The sequence below is a fragment of the Mytilus edulis genome, chromosome 7, assembly GCF_963676685.1.
Source record: "Mytilus edulis chromosome 7, xbMytEdul2.2, whole genome shotgun sequence".
In the NCBI taxonomy this organism is placed as follows: Eukaryota; Metazoa; Mollusca; class Bivalvia; order Mytilida; family Mytilidae; genus Mytilus; species Mytilus edulis.
Genome location: NC_092350.1, coordinates 30154821 through 30171936, shown reverse-complemented (window position 1 = coordinate 30171936; position 17116 = coordinate 30154821). Strand labels below are relative to the sequence as shown.

General features: G+C 31.6%; 2 protein-coding genes across 3 annotated transcripts; one reads left to right on the top strand and one right to left on the bottom strand.

The window, feature by feature from the left end:
• Nucleotides 1-378: 378 nt before the first annotated feature.
• On the bottom strand, nt 379-11189 carry LOC139481210 (transcriptional adapter 3-B-like). Of its 2 annotated transcripts, none has more exons than XM_071264376.1 (9): nt 11055-11189; nt 9017-9129; nt 7905-8074; nt 5945-6094; nt 4345-4597; nt 3493-3586; nt 2228-2391; nt 1338-1582; nt 379-1023 (listed from the first exon to the last, which is right to left on the bottom strand). In XM_071264376.1, the coding sequence occupies exons 2-9, from the start codon at nt 9117-9119 to the stop codon at nt 886-888; spliced, it is 1317 nt and encodes a 438-aa protein (XP_071120477.1). In that variant the 5' UTR covers nt 9120-9129; nt 11055-11189; the 3' UTR covers nt 379-885. The 2 variants fall into 2 exon arrangements, with proteins under 2 accessions (XP_071120477.1, XP_071120478.1); XM_071264377.1 differs by having other exon boundaries at nt 11051-11173.
• On the top strand, nt 11179-17095 carry LOC139481209 (GPI mannosyltransferase 2-like). The gene is made up of 3 exons (XM_071264375.1): nt 11179-11312; nt 14783-15919; nt 16818-17095. The coding sequence occupies exons 1-3, from the start codon at nt 11241-11243 to the stop codon at nt 17076-17078; spliced, it is 1470 nt and encodes a 489-aa protein (XP_071120476.1). The 5' UTR covers nt 11179-11240; the 3' UTR covers nt 17079-17095.
• Nucleotides 17096-17116: the final 21 nt, after the last annotated feature.

The window sequence follows — 17116 nt, the reverse complement described above, 5'->3', positions numbered from 1 at the left end:
ACTTGTGTTCCATAATGGCAGATCTAGAAAAATTTAGGATGTGTTTGGTAATTATGTAACAGTGTGGAATCCCCTTTTCTAGGTGGAACCCCATCCCTCATTCCCTAATTTAAAAAAAAAATCTAAATCCATGATTAGTATACATGGCTTTACACATATGAAAAAGCATATTTGTAACCTTTTAAGGGAAAATGTTCAATGCTGATAATTTTTGCTTAAACCCCAATTGTTGGCTTTGAGCATTTCCGATGAAGGTTTATGCATAGAAGAACTCAGATCATGGTAAATTAAGCATCATTGTTTTTTGACAGATATCTTGCAAAACTATGGAAAGAAATTGGGTTCACTATTCAGTATGAAAGAAAAAATGATATAATGTCTTAATGAGATGCATATATAATACATTGAATGATGAATAATATTAAGTACAATTATAATTTATAAAATACTGAAACTTAAAGATTTACTTAAGCTTCAGATAGATGAAGTCTTAAATCTAAAATAATATTAACATGTAAAATTAACATAATTATAATTGCCTTTATATGTACATGAAATCTAGTCATTACCAAACTATTATTTTCTGAATAAGATACCAACTTTATCATTAAAAGAAGGTATTTTCTGAAGAGAGTATTTACGGCATTCAATTATTCATTTATTTTTGTCTGTGAATGTATATTCTATTGATATTCTAGTAAATAAGTCATAATCCTGAGAATTTATTCTGTGAAATCATTCCAAGCACCACACTTCCAAATTGTCCTGTTTGCTGTTACTTTTTGTTTAAATATCCAAATTATTGCAACTGAATCAAATATTACCATACCATTTCACAGATACAACATACACAGTAAATGTCTGCTTAACATTCTATAAATTAATTCACTTCTCAGACCCTTCAATCACTTTAACCATATTTTCTCTGTCCTTCAGTGCTTTCCAAACAGAATCTCTTTCTTTCTTTGTTGGAGTCTTCTTCTTCTGTTTAGCTAATTGCACTTTTCTATATGCTTCTAGAATCTACAAAAATAAAATGCTGATTAAAACAGAATCAAACCAAATCTGGAGGTTCCAATACATCAGGTCCATAACAGAAATCTATTGGTGACAGTGCTGAAAAGCATTTCATATGATTTACTTACACATATATAGGGATAGCAGAAGATATCTCCATTACAAAGTATAAGCAATTTTGAATTAAATAACACGGGGTGCTACATTACAGTCTCCCCGATAAACAGGCTCAGAGCTCAATTTTTGAAAATTTTGGTTACATTTATTTCTACAATAACTTCCAGTTAATTTTGTATTAGTCTTATATATAATTAATATACCTCTGAGTCTGCTGCAGCTAGTTTTTTCTTCAAGTCCTGTTTCTTCATTTCCTCCTTTGCTTTATCTAACATATTTTTTGTCATACTAATATTATGTTGACATAAAGTTTTAAGTTCTTGTTGTTTTTGTTTTAGTTCCATTAGAATCTCATCATCTGGGTCATCATCGACTTTATCTTCACTATCTAATAGACCCTGTTCTTCCAGCTCTCTTTTGATTCTCTTCTCCAAATGACTGGGATTACCTACAAAGTCAATATAATATTAAAATTATGTCTATGGTAAAGACAAAGATGACAATTGACACAGGCTGAAATTCTGAAAATTTCAAGATATACATATAGTTAATAATTCTGTTAAACCATGACTTACATGGCTTGATTGTTGTTGGCCAATCAGGAATCAACAACACAGTTTCCAAACATTTAAATTCATTGAACAATGACAGTAGATGCAAAGTCGAAATAATCTCCATGAAAAGGAGAAATGCCCATTGACTTTAATAGCATAAGGGTTCCTTTAAAAGGACCTTAACATAAACTTAAACATGTAAATTTGCTCTTTCTAAGTAATTTTTTTGGCAATCAACGACAGAAGATAGACTTTGTTGAGTTGAGACAAAAATAGAAATGTTACAAATGTTTAATGATTAAATCTGTTAGTTATGGCATTCAGTGATATTTTGGCTACTTCCAATATTTAGTTGTTTTGTAGAGGTTTCGGCGATACAGCCGGTGCCTACAGTTTTTATTTTGGCTTCTTACCAATATTTAATTGTTTTGTTAGGGCCTTTGGTGATATATTCAGTTATGATTTTAAATACATACCAATATTTAATTGTTTTGTTAGAGCCTTTGCTGATATATTCAGTTATGATTTTAAATACATACCAATATTTAATTGCTTTGCTAGAGCCTTTGGTGATATAGCTGGTGCCTCTGATCCACCATTTACATCTGTCATAACATCGTCAATAGAGGTCATAATGTTCTCCTCAATGAGGGCTGATACTAGTCTCTGTGTCAGAGGTCCAAAAGGGGATTCATCTATATTGCTATAAATTATAGAAAGGAATTTACAAGTTCAAAATTTCTTCTATTCTTTCATATCATTAAGATATCAGACACAGATCTCCATACCAATCCTACGGTTTTATGTATATTATATATATATATCATCTAAACTCTGCAATCACAGGCAATAAAATTGAGAATGGAAATGGGGAATGTGTCAAAGAGGCAATACTCTACCTCCCTAGAAGGGTTTCCCCCATTCAAACAGTAATTAATCATGGAGACATTGTAAAAACCTCACACTGACAAAAAAGCTGTTATTAACCATCAGATATTGTTAAGTAATAACATTATATCACTGTGATCACTAAGGAGAAGTTGTTGCTTTATGTTTCTTACATCTAAATATCTTTTTTCCTTCTTTTTTATACGCCCGTCAAAATTTTGATGGAACGTATTATGGTATACAAATGTCTGTCCTGCCTCCACATGTCGCATCTTAACTTGAGAACCGCTTATCCAAATTTCATGAACCTTAACATAATTCTTTCTTATGATGGTCAAACGATCTGTATACTTTTGGGTGAACATAGGTTTTAAACTTTTTGACTTATAGGACTTTATAACTAAAACAGGGGTGTGTATTTTTCACATGTCGTGCTGTATCTCAAAAACTCTTTCTGATTATTGCTTTAAACTTCACACACTTCTTAATTATATAAATCCAAAAATCTGTATACTTTTTGGTGATGATTCAAAATTCTATTTTAGAGTTATTGAGTTTTTTGTCAAAAAGAGGGTGGGTTTTCACATGTCGCGCCATATGTCATAAACGATTTATAATCATTGCTTAAAACTTTACACACTTCTTAGTTACATTAATCTAAAGATCTGTATATTTTTTGGTGATGATTCAAAATTTTATTTTAGAGTTATTGGGTTTTTGTAAAACAAGTTTTTTTTTCACATGTTGCGCCGTATCTCAGAAACTATTTATGATTATTGCATAAAACTTCTCAAACATGACGAAGGGCATATCATGCACTCATGGCGCAGCTGTTTATTAATTTATATTTTACAGATATTTCATTTTTTAATTAAATGTTTGTCAATAGATGATAAACCAGAGAGAGAATACCTACTTCTGTTCTGCTTTTTTCAGTAATGTTGTACTGTCTTCTGTATTGTTATAATGATTATTGTTTGTATTTCTTGTTTTGCTATTCATTTTAGCACCTACAAATAAAATAAACATAATTTAGTAACTGAGTTTACCATCATGAATTATGTTAAAGTTGACAATACAAGAGGATTGATCATGTAGCAAGGTAATCTATATGATGATTGTGTATACAGTACCTAGACAGGGAATGTGTGGGAAGTATAAATCTACATCATAAAAATGTGTTTTGTGCACTCAAAAAAAAAACTAACTTTTATAACATAATCTTGATCCAGTAATTTTTGTTTGTTTGTTTCCCTCCAATATAATTCAAAATAATTAATGTTAGTCAATGCTTTGTATTTGATTTAACAATGGAAAAGCCCTGATTTCGTAATTATATCTTCTCTGCAAAGGCAGCATCACTGCATGGTGTAGTTTTGACAAAAATGTTTTTATTGTAAAATCTCCCAACAAACCATGTGCTGCAATTAAGAATTCAATAAATATAATATAAGTTCCTTGAGAGGAACTGTGTAACTTTGGTGCTGATATGTCATCTACCTATATGAACACTGATTAAAAGGCTTCATTTTAAGATGAAGACTGTGGAAAACATGTAGAAACATTTTCTTCTTAAGGCATAGCTCTGCCAATTAAAACTGTATAGCAAAAACATTCCTTGGGTGGTACATCCCAATTAATATTATTTTAGAATAATAGAACAACAGAATATAGACTCAGGAGAGACACTTTAAGTCACTGTAGCCTATAGGATAAAATCTTTTTGAAACCATTTCGCTGTTAAAACTCAATTAATTCAAATGTTTACCATCCCTCTGTTCTTCTAGTATATCTTCCTCTGCCCACTTCTCTGTATAATGTTTGCCAAGTGGTGGTATTCTAAAGTAATCATCATCATTGTCATGTGACCTGAGAAGATCTTCCAGAACTTTGATGTCTTCATTGGTAATATCAGAACAGTAAGGCTCTACAGACTGCCAGAACTTATTTACAACATCATTTTTATGTAGTCTTGGTAAGATTTCAGGAGAATCAGCTGCAAATTCTAGTTCTGATCTCACCTAAAATTATATTGTAACAGTATGTACATTTTATTTCTAAGTCTTTTAAATACATAATTAGTATGACAAAATATGTATTCAAATAGGAACAATTTCAGACAGGGAGACACTTTGCATACACCCTTCTCCTAAATAAAAGAGAAAAAAAGACAAGTATAGTTAAAAGTACATCCATTTCTTTTGTCACACGATGGTCTTCCAGTGATGGATCCAGCCACTCGTTAAAGGGGGAGTTCCAACCATATCATATGTCCCCTTCAAAAGTGTTGATCGTCAAAATAATAGGGGGTACTAACACACAGAACCCAACACCCTGGATGAGCCACTGTCTTCTCACTCCTAATTCCAGAAGCCACCTCTTCCCAAACATTAAATCCTGCATTTGCAACTGTAAAAATTCCACAAATTTATTTCTGCACATTCTTAGTTAAAACATTTGTCTGATCTCAATTAAAAGGTACAGATTTATCAAAATTTCATCACCTTGTAATTTACAAATGATTATGACATCTTGCAACTCTCTAAACTGAAATTCTAGAAGCTATACCTATGTCATGAACAACCTAAAAATCAAATGAGTGAGGTAAAGGACTTAGATGCATAAAAGAAGAAATTAAAATCAGAAATGAAAGGGAGTGAATTTGAAAAATAGAGTTGTTTCCCCTTTAATTATGCAGTTCATTTAATTTTAAATGTTTGTAAGCTTCATCTAGTTCTTACATATATATATTATATATCGAAAATGTGGAATTTTTTTTATTTGTATGACAAATAATATACAAACTTTTGAAAAAAATCAAGTTTTAAAATACCATAACAATAGCAAATTTTTTTGAATAAATAGTTGTGAGAAATCCTATGCTCAGTGTTAAGCAATCAATAATCAATTATATTTCAAGGAAACCTCAAGAGTGCAAGTAACTCTGAATAACAAATTAATCATTAAAAGAGCACCAACACCTTTTGGGTGTTTTGTGAGTGTTCCCTTACAGGTAACATATTTTGACACAGTCAAACCTTTCAAGCGTAACCTGCTGTCCTCATGAAATGTCGGAAATTGATAATTTCCATTTTACATGAACAACAATGTTGTGCAGTAGGAAGAGAAAGGGTATCTCAAATGAATAAACACATTGTCCTTCAGCCCATAAAAAGTATCAAATAATTTGGTTTGCGATTTACAGTATTTTAATATATTATATTCCAATAAGTCAAATTTTTTTCATCATCTTTTTTTCTCGACTCTGTAAAGCTAATCTTTTCTTCAAAGTATTCTTTGACTTCAACCATTACTTTCATCAGAAAAGTTTAATATGTTGTTTTGCAATACAAGTGTTATTTTAATACCTGTGCTATTTTGCCTTTTGGTTTGCCTGGAGGTGTTGCATGTGCTCCTTTACCAGATACATCTGGTCCCTGACTTTTAAATTTCTTACTGGGTTTTTCATCTGCAGTTTTACCTCTCTTCAAGGATGGTGGAGGGGTTTCTGGCTGTTGCTAAAAGGAAATAGTTTTATCTTACATATAATTGACTTTTGCTTAAAAACTATTTAGTTCCAAGTTCTCTTGATATCCTACTTCTATATCATAGTTTTTATATGTAAATAGAATGGCTACTGCATTAATTGCTGTCATTTTTTTTCAATTCAAACACAAATGATATTTCAAATGATAAAACATTGCATGTATACAGTCTTTTGTTGATAAAACACTGCATGTATACAGTCTTCTGTTGATAAAACACTGCATGTATACAGTCTTCTGTTGATAACACATTGCATGTATACAGTCTTCTGTTGATAAAACATTGCATGTATTCAGTCTTCTGTTGATAAAACACTGCATGTATACAGTCTTCTGTTGATAAAACATTGCATGTATACAGTCTTCTGTTGATAAAACATTGCATGTATACAGTCTTCTGTTGATAAAACATTGCATGTATACAGTCTTCTGTTGATAAAACATTGCATGTATACAGTCTTCTGTTAAGGATTTTATGCTTATTTTTTCTTGTTTGGTTAAAATAAGGTGAAATGTTAGTGGTCTATCTCCACTGAAATAATTTTGCGTTTAATGTAAAAATAAATAATATCTGTTTAATAAATACAGATAACTCATCTCTTTCGAACTCATTTCATTGCTATGATATTAGTATACATTACCAAGTAAAAAAAACCCTGTTATTTGATGAAATGTATTTGTGATCTGAATCTACTACACAATGTCTATTTTATCTAACAGAGTATTCACACATATAACTATATGATCTGACTTCTATTACAGTATATTGATTTTGTCTAACAGAGTATTCACAAATGTTACTACAGTCGAACCTCATTGTGTCGAAGTCGAAGGGACCAGACGAAAGTATTCGACTCATCCGAGGTCGAGTGTGACGTCATATATTTGAAATGTATGAAATACCAATATGTGATTTCTGTAAACTAGATGCATGTTTATTGATCATTGTGCTTTTTTCGATATGATAATATATGATTGTGTATTTATGTTCCGTATTTTTCAGATTCAACACACAACATTCACAAATAAAATCAATACACAAATATTTACAAAGGTCAGTCACTATAAATTATGGAATCACTTGCGAAAGTATTTTCATAACTAATCTTTAAAGAATGTGAACAGTGTTCATAGATTAAAAAGACTGACTCATAATAATTAATGAAATATTTTAATCCTTTTAATTATTGTTCTTATTCTAATGGTTAATTTAATCTCAGCTTGGGTCATTAAAATTCGTTTCTTTATATACCAAGTGAAATAGGTTCAGCACATTCAAGTTCCTCTTGGACGATCAACAAAGGTGTTGATTAGCGGTCATCATAAACATGTCATTTTAACTGTTTTACAAACAAGAATGTTTACACAGCTTTAATCACTTATGAAATTTACACAGCTTTAATCAATTATGGAAATGAATAGGTTAAACAAGAAAAACATCCGTTATGAATTTTATTTTTTAACTTTTTATTTCTTTCAATTTTTTTTTAATTTTGAACTTCGAGACATCGGGGTCAATTTACATCAATTTTACATCAACAGGACTTAAAAATTACCTCAACTTAGCCGAGAATTCGAATCATCCGAGTTCAAATCATCAGAGGTTAAAATGCATTGATCAAACGGGAATTATGCCGGGACAGAGAAATTACTTCGACTTATCCGAGTTTTCGACACAACCGAGTTCGACACAACGAGGTTCGACTGTATATTTTGTTTTAACACATGTAACTATACATTGTTTTCCATCATCTTTATCATTCAAACATTCTTAAGTACTCACATTTTTAACAAGTTTTCCATCTTTTTTATCCTGCCAATTATTAAGTGTGCTTTTCTCTTCCTCTAGTTGTTTTAGACGTAATCCCACAGCAGCTAACAAAGTCTCTACATCAATTTGTATCTGGTCTAGTTCTTCTACAACTATACCTTCTTCTTCTGGTCTAGCTAAAACTAATTAGTAAAATATCACTGTACAGAATTACTCTTACTTTTTTGTTTATTTTTAGTTTAATATGGCTAATTCTTTCATTGATTTGTATAATTTGTGTATAAATGTTATATTATGCTGTATATTATCTATTGGATATTTATATTGTGTAAATCCAATAAGCTGTAGTTGCTTATGGAAATAAAGTATTATTATTACTTAAAATGTAGTGTATGTCCTTTTTAAAAGTATAATTAGTTTGTTTTTAGCTTTTCCTTTCCTAAGATTAAAATTTCTGAATCTGTATTTAAACAAAATTACAAATTTTGTTGCCATGCAATTTTTTTTTAAATTCATAAAATATCTGAGGAGGGAAATTGAGAATTGGTTCATACGTATGTGCATTAGAAAAAACACTTATAGTTTATTGTTAACACTTTATTGTTTTTCATTGATATCAACCTTGTGAAATATATTTCATGTAGCCATGAAGCCATATGATTCTGACAAATATAGTTTTTAGAAACTTGTACATGTGAAGCAATATACATGTATACCGCATTAAATTAAGAATGTGTCCATATGAAACAGATGATGCCCCTGTTTGCATATAACCTTGTAAAGGGACATAACTCATGAGCAAGAACTGTAAAAGTGATGCCACCCAAATTCGAACTTGATTTTATGGTAAAAGGATTGTATATAAGTTTTATAACATTTTATTGGTTGAGGCAAATTAAAGTTTGAGAATAGAAACAAATTTTTGGATGTACATAATGACAAACAAGGGTAATACTTAATGCCCCCTTCGCCTATCACTGGGGGCACAGTAACATTAAATGTACCCTTAACCTACATGTTTTTACAGGATGTGTGTTTTCAGCATGAAAGACAGTAAAATGTTGCATGTTTTATGACCATAGCCATGAACTTAAAACATTTTGTTCTGGACAATATTGACTTACTAGCTGTATATTTTGGACATTTTGTTTCATGATCTACTGGCTCAAGGTCAGGAAACAGAAGAGGGCAATCTTGGTCAGATATTCCCTTCCCTTTGCCTTTCATTCTTTTTTATCTAAAATAAAAAAACATTTTTTCATGATTTGTAAAGAAAGTCTGAAACTGAATGTCAATATTATTCCTTAATACGTAGTAAGATCTTTGAATACTGAATAAATTAGTATTAATATTGATTTCAATTTTTTGACACTTTGACACATTACTTAACTTGTTTTGCAATTTAGTTATGTTTTACTACTTATAGCAATTAGGCCTAGCAATAACTTTCTGTAACTGTGAGTACTCTAACAACTTACAAGCATTATTGTTCTTGGCCTTATGATCACAAGCTATTAAATATTCTACAAGCTTCTAGTAAGTCTCTTACGATCAAATTGTGTAATTATGTAAAAGCTGCCTCGAATATTCGAGTTAATATAGTCTCATAACTTTATATGTCATGTCATTATATTATTCTATTGTTCTCTGCTGTCTATTCATGTTTTATATTATGTAATATATGTTGTTAATGTTGCCTTAGCATGTCTATGCTTTTGCAATAAAGATTCATTCAACATACTCTGTTTTTTTTAGTTGTTTTTTAAGTTGGACTAACAACTCATTACTGATCTCAATTCCTTTTGACATGTGTGATTTGTGTTTACATTTTGTTGTTTGTTTTTCTTGCTGTTACATTGAGGTTCCAGTGAAGAGGGATTAACAAAACAACAACAAAAATTTTGATGGAAATTATTCCATTATTAGATGTTTGGCAAAACACTTAAAATTTGAGATCTTTTGTTGCATTTTAGTTGTGTGAATGTTTTTTGGTGTGTTGATCTTGTTTTTGACATGGTAAACTAGTATGTTTTTGGAAAGATAAGCCAATTTAATGATAAAACATTGTTCTTCACAGTTTTATTTTTATATGTGTATCAATCCCTTTCATTGCAAAAAACTCTCTGGGGCTGGATCATTTGTTCTTATTAGGGCTATTTCTCGTTAGCCCTATCACGTGACCAGGTTAAAATGGCTGAAAAATAAAACGAGTGGAACCAGCTAATTTAAAGATATCGACAGGAGTTCAAATTTAGACTTTTTGGTAACTACACTTGGGAATATAAAAAATCAGTGGCGGATCCAGAACTTTTCCTAAGGAGGGGCTCGCTGACTGACCTAAGGGGGGGCCCACTCCAGTCATGCATCAGTGATTCCCTATAAAATCAACCAAATTTTTCCCACAAAAGGGGGGGCCCAGCCCCTCCGAATCTGCCTATGAAAATGAACCTTTTAATAATAAATATATATTTTTTGTTGTGCAATTTTTTTATCCCAGTGCTTATTCATCATAAAAACATTTCTCCGAGACAATTTTATAAATTTAAACAAAAATATATGGCATTGCAATTTATTATCGTCATAGTGAACCTTTGCAGTATCACATTCTAGTCTGATTGAAAAATGTTTCACCTTTCAAAATTCTGACTTTTACCTAAAAATGTGCTTCCCGTCATACTTTTATGACCAGCTGATTGCTTGCCGGTGAGTCAAGACCGACAAGGGCGGTGTATGCCTATGTACGCCGGCAGCTGATTTTACAGCAAATAAAGCGACTGTGCCTATACCTGAAGTACCAACCTTAAACTGGGTTAAGCCGCTATGGTAAATGAAGTACTATCTCTGCAATAAGCTCTACTGATGGTTGTCTTATTTAAATTATTTAGAACATTTCATTGTTAGGATTTCAGATCCCTCTCTAGTATTATAGTATAGTGATCGTGTATTTTATACAATTCTACAGTTGAATTTTCTTTTTTGATTCCTGCAAAGTTTTGTTTTTAGAATCTGCTTTATAAATTAACAGAAGTTTTATAAACAATTTTCAAAGGGGAGATAATTTGTTATTGTTCTTTTATGCTTGTACAATGGATTAGATTCACATAACTCGCACTTCAGGTTTAAAGCATTTAAATCTGCACATTCACAATATTTCTGACCTACTATTTACGCCATATTTTAAGAACTATCATCAGTAATTGAAAAAATAGTTTTAGCTTTGTGGTGATCAAACGCTGTCAATATCCAGGACGTCTTCCTAATATCCAATCAAAACTTTCATTGCATTTTCTTAGGTATTTCGACCTATGAAAGCAATCGACATGTGGAGTCTTTGGATGAGTTCCCAAGATGGACGCCCCCATGAATGAAAAACTTTTAAAATATTCTTTGCATTCAAGATTACTGGTTTCTACTTTGCAGGTATCTTGTAAATGAATTTAATTCTTAAGTAAAATAATGTTTCATTTGCCCCAGCGTCCAATTACCATTGACAAGACGTCACAATAAAAATTAGTTTTCATTTATATTCTATCACAACCCCTTCTGTCTTTCCTTGTTTATTTGTACTTTTAAGGTTCATGTGGACTCTTTGGCTCAAATGGCTGATTTTTCCCCTCAAAATTTACTCTGAATACAGACAACCCTGTGCATCTGAAAAAGTTTTAAGGCATAGCATGCCATAGATAATAAAATTCAAATCAGGGACTTACTAAGTATTTTTAAAACTGTGTAGCGGGGTTGCTTCCCCTCCTTATAGTCCGACAGACCCAGCTTGTCTGGCAAAACAGTTGTTGGATGTCAGAGTAGTACAGGTAGAACATATAAAGCCAGTCTTTATCAACTGAGCTAGGGAATCGATTCTTTGGCTCAGTGAGTTAAAACACTGACTGTAACGCAGGCGACCGGGGTTTGAATCCTGGTGGTGACTATATAAATTTGTTGAGTAGATAACATGCTCTCCAGTTACATTTGGCGCCCGGCTAAAAAATCCACGATGGTTATCTGGAGTATAGCCAGGGTTTGTGTTGTTAAGAGTCATATATAAAGATGACTCTTGTGGTGAGGGAATAGTGTAGCGGGGTTGCTTCCTTTCGTTAGTACAGGTAGAACATATAAAACCAGTCTTTATCAACTGAGTTAGGGAATCGATTCTTTGTCTCAGTATGTTAATGCACTGACTGTCACGTAGGCGACCTGGTTCAAATCCTGGTGGTGACGATATAAATTTGTCATTGTTTGTAGAGTAGATACAACTGTCTAAGAGGGTGGTAAAGGGTTGTTTTCATTTTTTATTTCATGTTCAACGTGTTCTTACTTTTTTATTTGGCGTTTAGTCGTGCAAGATAGGCGTCTCGTTCAACGTGTTCTGCTTATTTAATTTTACGTGCATCACAATTTTCTAATGCTTATTATGTTACATGTATTTTGCGTGCTCAGTATTTTTCAAATAAAATTCAAACATTTGGCAGGGATCGTCAAGAAATACTTTTTAAAAGATGAAACCAATTATATCATAAATGTGTATACTAAATCGGGAATATCAAGTAAAACAGTCTTAGTTGCATGATTTTTTTTATTAGTTGTTAGTGGCTTTGAACTAGCTGTCAGATAACTGTGACTACTCTCAGATCTGTTCATTGTGTCTTTTTGTGTTGGGATCTATAAGTACCGGGCCACGTCCACTTGTATTTTTGTCCATCTGATGAGTTAAGCCTTTTTCAACTGATTTTTATAGTTCGTTCTTATGTTGTACTGTTATACCACTGTCCCAGGTAAGGGGGAGGGTTGGGATCCCGCTAACATGTTTAACCCTGCCACATTATTTATGTATGTGCCTGTCCCAAGTCAGGAGCCTGTAATTCAGTGGTTGTCATTTGTTTATGTGTTATATATTTGTTTTTCGTTCATTTTTTTACATAAATAAGGCCGTTAGTTTTCTCGTTTGAATTGTTTTACATTGTCTTAACGGGGCCTTTTATAGCTCACTATGTGGTATGGGCTTTGCTCATTGTTGAAGGCCGTACGGTGACCTATAGTTGTTAATGTCTGTGTCATTTTGGTCTTTTGTGGATAGTTATCTCATTGGCAATCATACCACATCAATGATCTTCTTTTTTATATTAATATATCTATATAAGAAGACAGTGACTCAGTCACAAAAGGTTCACATTTTTATAAATTAAAAGTATTTATTCTTCGTGCAACGTTCATGACAGAAATTATATCACGTTCAACGTGACAGAAACGTGAAATCATGTCTTATTTCACGTTTTTTCCCGTGCAAGCATCCCCCATTTACCACCCTCGTCTTAGTATAAAGTCCCTGTTCAAATGCATTGTATGATTTAGAAAATTAAAAACTTAACTGGATTTGGTAGTGCACTTTTTTTCCCCCTGCAAAAGATGATAAAATTAACAAACAGTTAAGTTTCACTTGATATGGTCCAACCAGGTAGTTTAAATTACCTATTATTGTCAGTTATCTATTGTTCATCTATTGTTCATGTCAAGCGATACAGCTCACTTCAATTACTACTTGTGGGGAACTTCTCAAACCTGTTTTCGAACTTGATTTATTTTGGCACCTTTTGTAGGAATGAAAAAAAGTGCACCTCATAATCCTGTTAAGTTTAGGTTTTTCAAAAACATCAAACATATTTAAAATTTATTTATCTAGGGCATGCATGCTATGCCTTAAATCTTTTTTAGACTCACAGGTTTGTCTGATCTGTACACAGAGGAAATTTTGAGGTGAAAAATCAGCCATTTTAGCCAAAGGGTCCACATGATCCTTAATGAGAAATATGTGCATGTCCCAAGGACCATTAGATGATGATGTTCAATTCATTAAAACCACTTGGAGTCCGTTTAAATAAATTTTAAATATAAACAATAATGCTACTATGTTATAATTAAATAATTCTTCTCCATGTTCTCAGAGAATTTTATTTATATAATTTGGTCAACTGGCTATTTCAACACCTAATATGTCTGAATCACCTCATTGGTCCAACACCTTAATAGTTAGACACAAACTGTAATTGAAAATCTACTCCATAAAAAAAAATGAAAAGAAAGCTCTTCCCAAGTGGTGCATTTGTATTTAACATGTGTAAGTAATACCATTATCCTATAAATATAAGCCAATCAAAAGCCTTTCAATATTTTGCTTTATAAATTCATAGAGTGACCAAACTCTTGTGTAAAAACACTACACAAAAAAGTGTATTTGATTGATTGCTGTTTTCTTTATCTCCTGCATGTCCAGTTCCAAATAGTTCTGCAATCAACCAAAAAATTCTGCATTTGGCAAAAACATTTTAAGATATAACATGTACCATATCAAAATATTCACTCATTCTCGGGATTCAAGTTAAGTACATGAAGGTGATCATGAGGGTAAATAATCTTGACAGAAATGAAATGGATGAAGACTTTGCAGCTATTTACCTTATACATTCACTCAACAAAATGCATCCATATAGATGTGAAGTCAAACAGAAACTTTATGTCACCAAAACCAAAGACATCTAACAGCTAACACATATAACCTGTAACATTACTCTGAACAGTCACACTTTGAAAAAAGTCAGTTTCAAATGGACCACAAATTCATGTAAGAGAAAAGTATATAACATGGAAATCAGATTTACTGATAAAATTACCAGTAATTAGTCAGACTTTTAACTACATTGTACTAGAAATATCATTGGAGCAGTATGGATAAACTGCTTTATATATAACTCTGATGCTCTTGAACCTCAATATTTTGCCAGTCAGAAATTTAATGAATTAAGAACATTGCATCAAAATTGTAGTTTAATTGATGTTAAATATTTTGCTCAGATCTTAATAACACACATAATGTTTAATAATTATATATATTTTAGGTTGTGTTTAACATCTTGATACCAGATCACAATGCTGATGTGTTTAATCCACCATATGACCAATCTAAGGACAATCCACTGGATACATGTGTTCACTATATATTAGGTGGATTCATCAGATGGGATGGTGTATATTTCCTCCATGTAGCTGAACATGGATATATTTATGAAAACAGTTTAGCCTTTTTCCCGTTATTTCCATGGTGTGTCAGAATATTAGCCAATAGTGTATGTTTGCCAATGCAATTTGTGATGCAGTATAGAACAGTACTTATAGTATCAGGGTTTATTTTCAACTATTATATTTTCTTAAAAACCACAAATGTTTTGTATAGACTGAGTAAAAGTATTTTGAAGTCTAAATCTTTAGCATATAAGGCTGCATTGTTATTTTGTTTCAATCCAGCCAGTATTTTCATGTCTGCGTTTTATTCAGAAATATTGTTTGCATATTTGACTTTTTATTCAATGTTGAAATTTGAAGAAAGAAAAAGAAATCATTCCATGATGTTATCAAGTTTAAGTTGTCTTTCACGTTCTAATGGATTACTGACTGCTGGCTTTGAACTTCATAAAAGGTGTCAGAATATTGTGATACATTTATTGTGTAGTAAGAAAGACTTCATCAGCAAAATTTCACTCTGTTTAACAGAGATTTTGAAAGTTGTGATATATTTAATATTATTTTTATTACCTTTTCTTATTTACCAGTTTTACATAAGTGATTTGTTTTGCAATCAAAGTGGAAAGTGGAAAATACCAGAATTCCTCATTCAGTATGGAAGACAAAGGAGCTACAACTTAGTAAATGAAACAGATTTTGATTGGTGCAAAAATAGAATACCGTTTGCATACAGTCATGTGCAGAATACTCATTGGAATGTTGGATTTTTGAGATACTATGAGTTCAGACAAATTCCCAATTTTATTCTTGCTTTACCTGTGAGTGTTTTGTCTGTCTCATCTGTTATATATTATTATAGACAGAATAGATGGAGATGTCTGACATTAGGATTGATACCTGAAAAGGACATAAAAGACTCAGAGAAAAATGAATTTATGAACAAAAGAATGTTGCCATATATTGCATACTTATTGTTCATTACTGTATTTGGATGGTTTTTTATACATATTCAGGTAAGTTCAGGTCTCTGTATGGTTTTATCATTAGAAGATTTTTCTTATCAAAGTCAAGTGTACCAAAACTTTCAGGTAGCTACTTTTTACAATGTCAGTCAGGGGTAAAAGTTATATAAGTAAATTTTATTTTCTGGTACAAGTACTTTTTTGTGTTAGACTTATCTCGCTTAGTCATGTTAGTTGTCTATTAATTTTTTTTATTATTTAAGTAGGAACATGAGGAAACTCATATTTTTTACTCATTTTGGTCAAAAATAACTTTCCAAATGATTATATTTAAGTGACACCTGAACAAGTGACTTTTCTGCTCTGAAACTTCCATGGTATATAAACCTGTTCATTTATATTATTAATCCATATATAAAGCATAATGATAATGAAAAGTATGTTACTTTACTAGTTTTCATTTTCTGAACCAGAATAAACCTCATCCTTGAAAGATATGTACATGTATGAGAGTCTGGATGCTGGTTTTTTTTTTTTTTTTTTTAATTCTTTATTTCTTTCAGATATTTCCCTCTGTAAAGTTTGCCTATTAATCTCTATTCAGTATCTTTTAGCACCACATTAACTTTTATTTTCATCCCTAATTTCTCTAGTGTTTTTTGTCCCCTCTTCTGTAATATTGGTCAATTAATCTCAATTATGTTAACTCAATGTAAACCCCACAGGCACTTGTCTCAGATTCCCTTCCCCCCCCTTATATTACTTAATATAACTTTTATATTAAGGTGTATAAGAGAAAAAAATCTTAGACAACTTCAACAGACAAGTGCCTGTGATAAACCCTCATGAATGGAAAGCGCCTCCACCTGTTTTGCAGATTATTGCTGTTGATTGTTTTCTTTTCCAACATTATAAAAATCTTAATTGAGATGACTTTATTTATTTTCAGGTATTAACCAGAATGGTGTTTTCTTCGTCACCTGTGGTTTACTGGTATGCAGCAATAGTCATTTCAACAGATCATCATGCAAAACATATTAAAACTAGTTATAAGAAACATTCAAAGTATTTTAAAATCTGTGATATCAGTGATCTTTGTATTTTTGACGTTAGAAATGGTTATACACAGTCAAAAATGATTGTTTTATATTTCCTAGGATATTTTGTAATAGGAATTTTTATGTTTTCCAACTTTCTTCCATGGACATAAATTATGATTAGAATTTGCTTTTTGTTGTTTGTGCAAAA

Coding starts and splice junctions, on each gene's coding strand:
- LOC139481210 (XM_071264376.1), bottom strand. CDS start 9,119: ATGAAAGGCAAAGGGAAGGGAATATCTGACCAAGATTGCCCTCTTCTG. Junction 6,095..7,904: donor ATGGAAAACTTGTTAAAAAT/GTGAGTACTTAA, acceptor ATTTCCTTTTAG/CAACAGCCAGAAACCCCTCC. Junction 1,024..1,337: donor TAGCTGCAGCAGACTCAGAG/GTATATTAATTA, acceptor TTATTTTTGTAG/ATTCTAGAAGCATATAGAAA.
- LOC139481209 (XM_071264375.1), top strand. CDS start 11,241: ATGGACGCCCCCATGAATGAAAAACTTTTAAAATATTCTTTGCATTCA. Junction 11,313..14,782: donor TACTGGTTTCTACTTTGCAG/GTATCTTGTAAA, acceptor TATATATTTTAG/GTTGTGTTTAACATCTTGAT. Junction 15,920..16,817: donor GGTTTTTTATACATATTCAG/GTAAGTTCAGGT, acceptor ATTTATTTTCAG/GTATTAACCAGAATGGTGTT.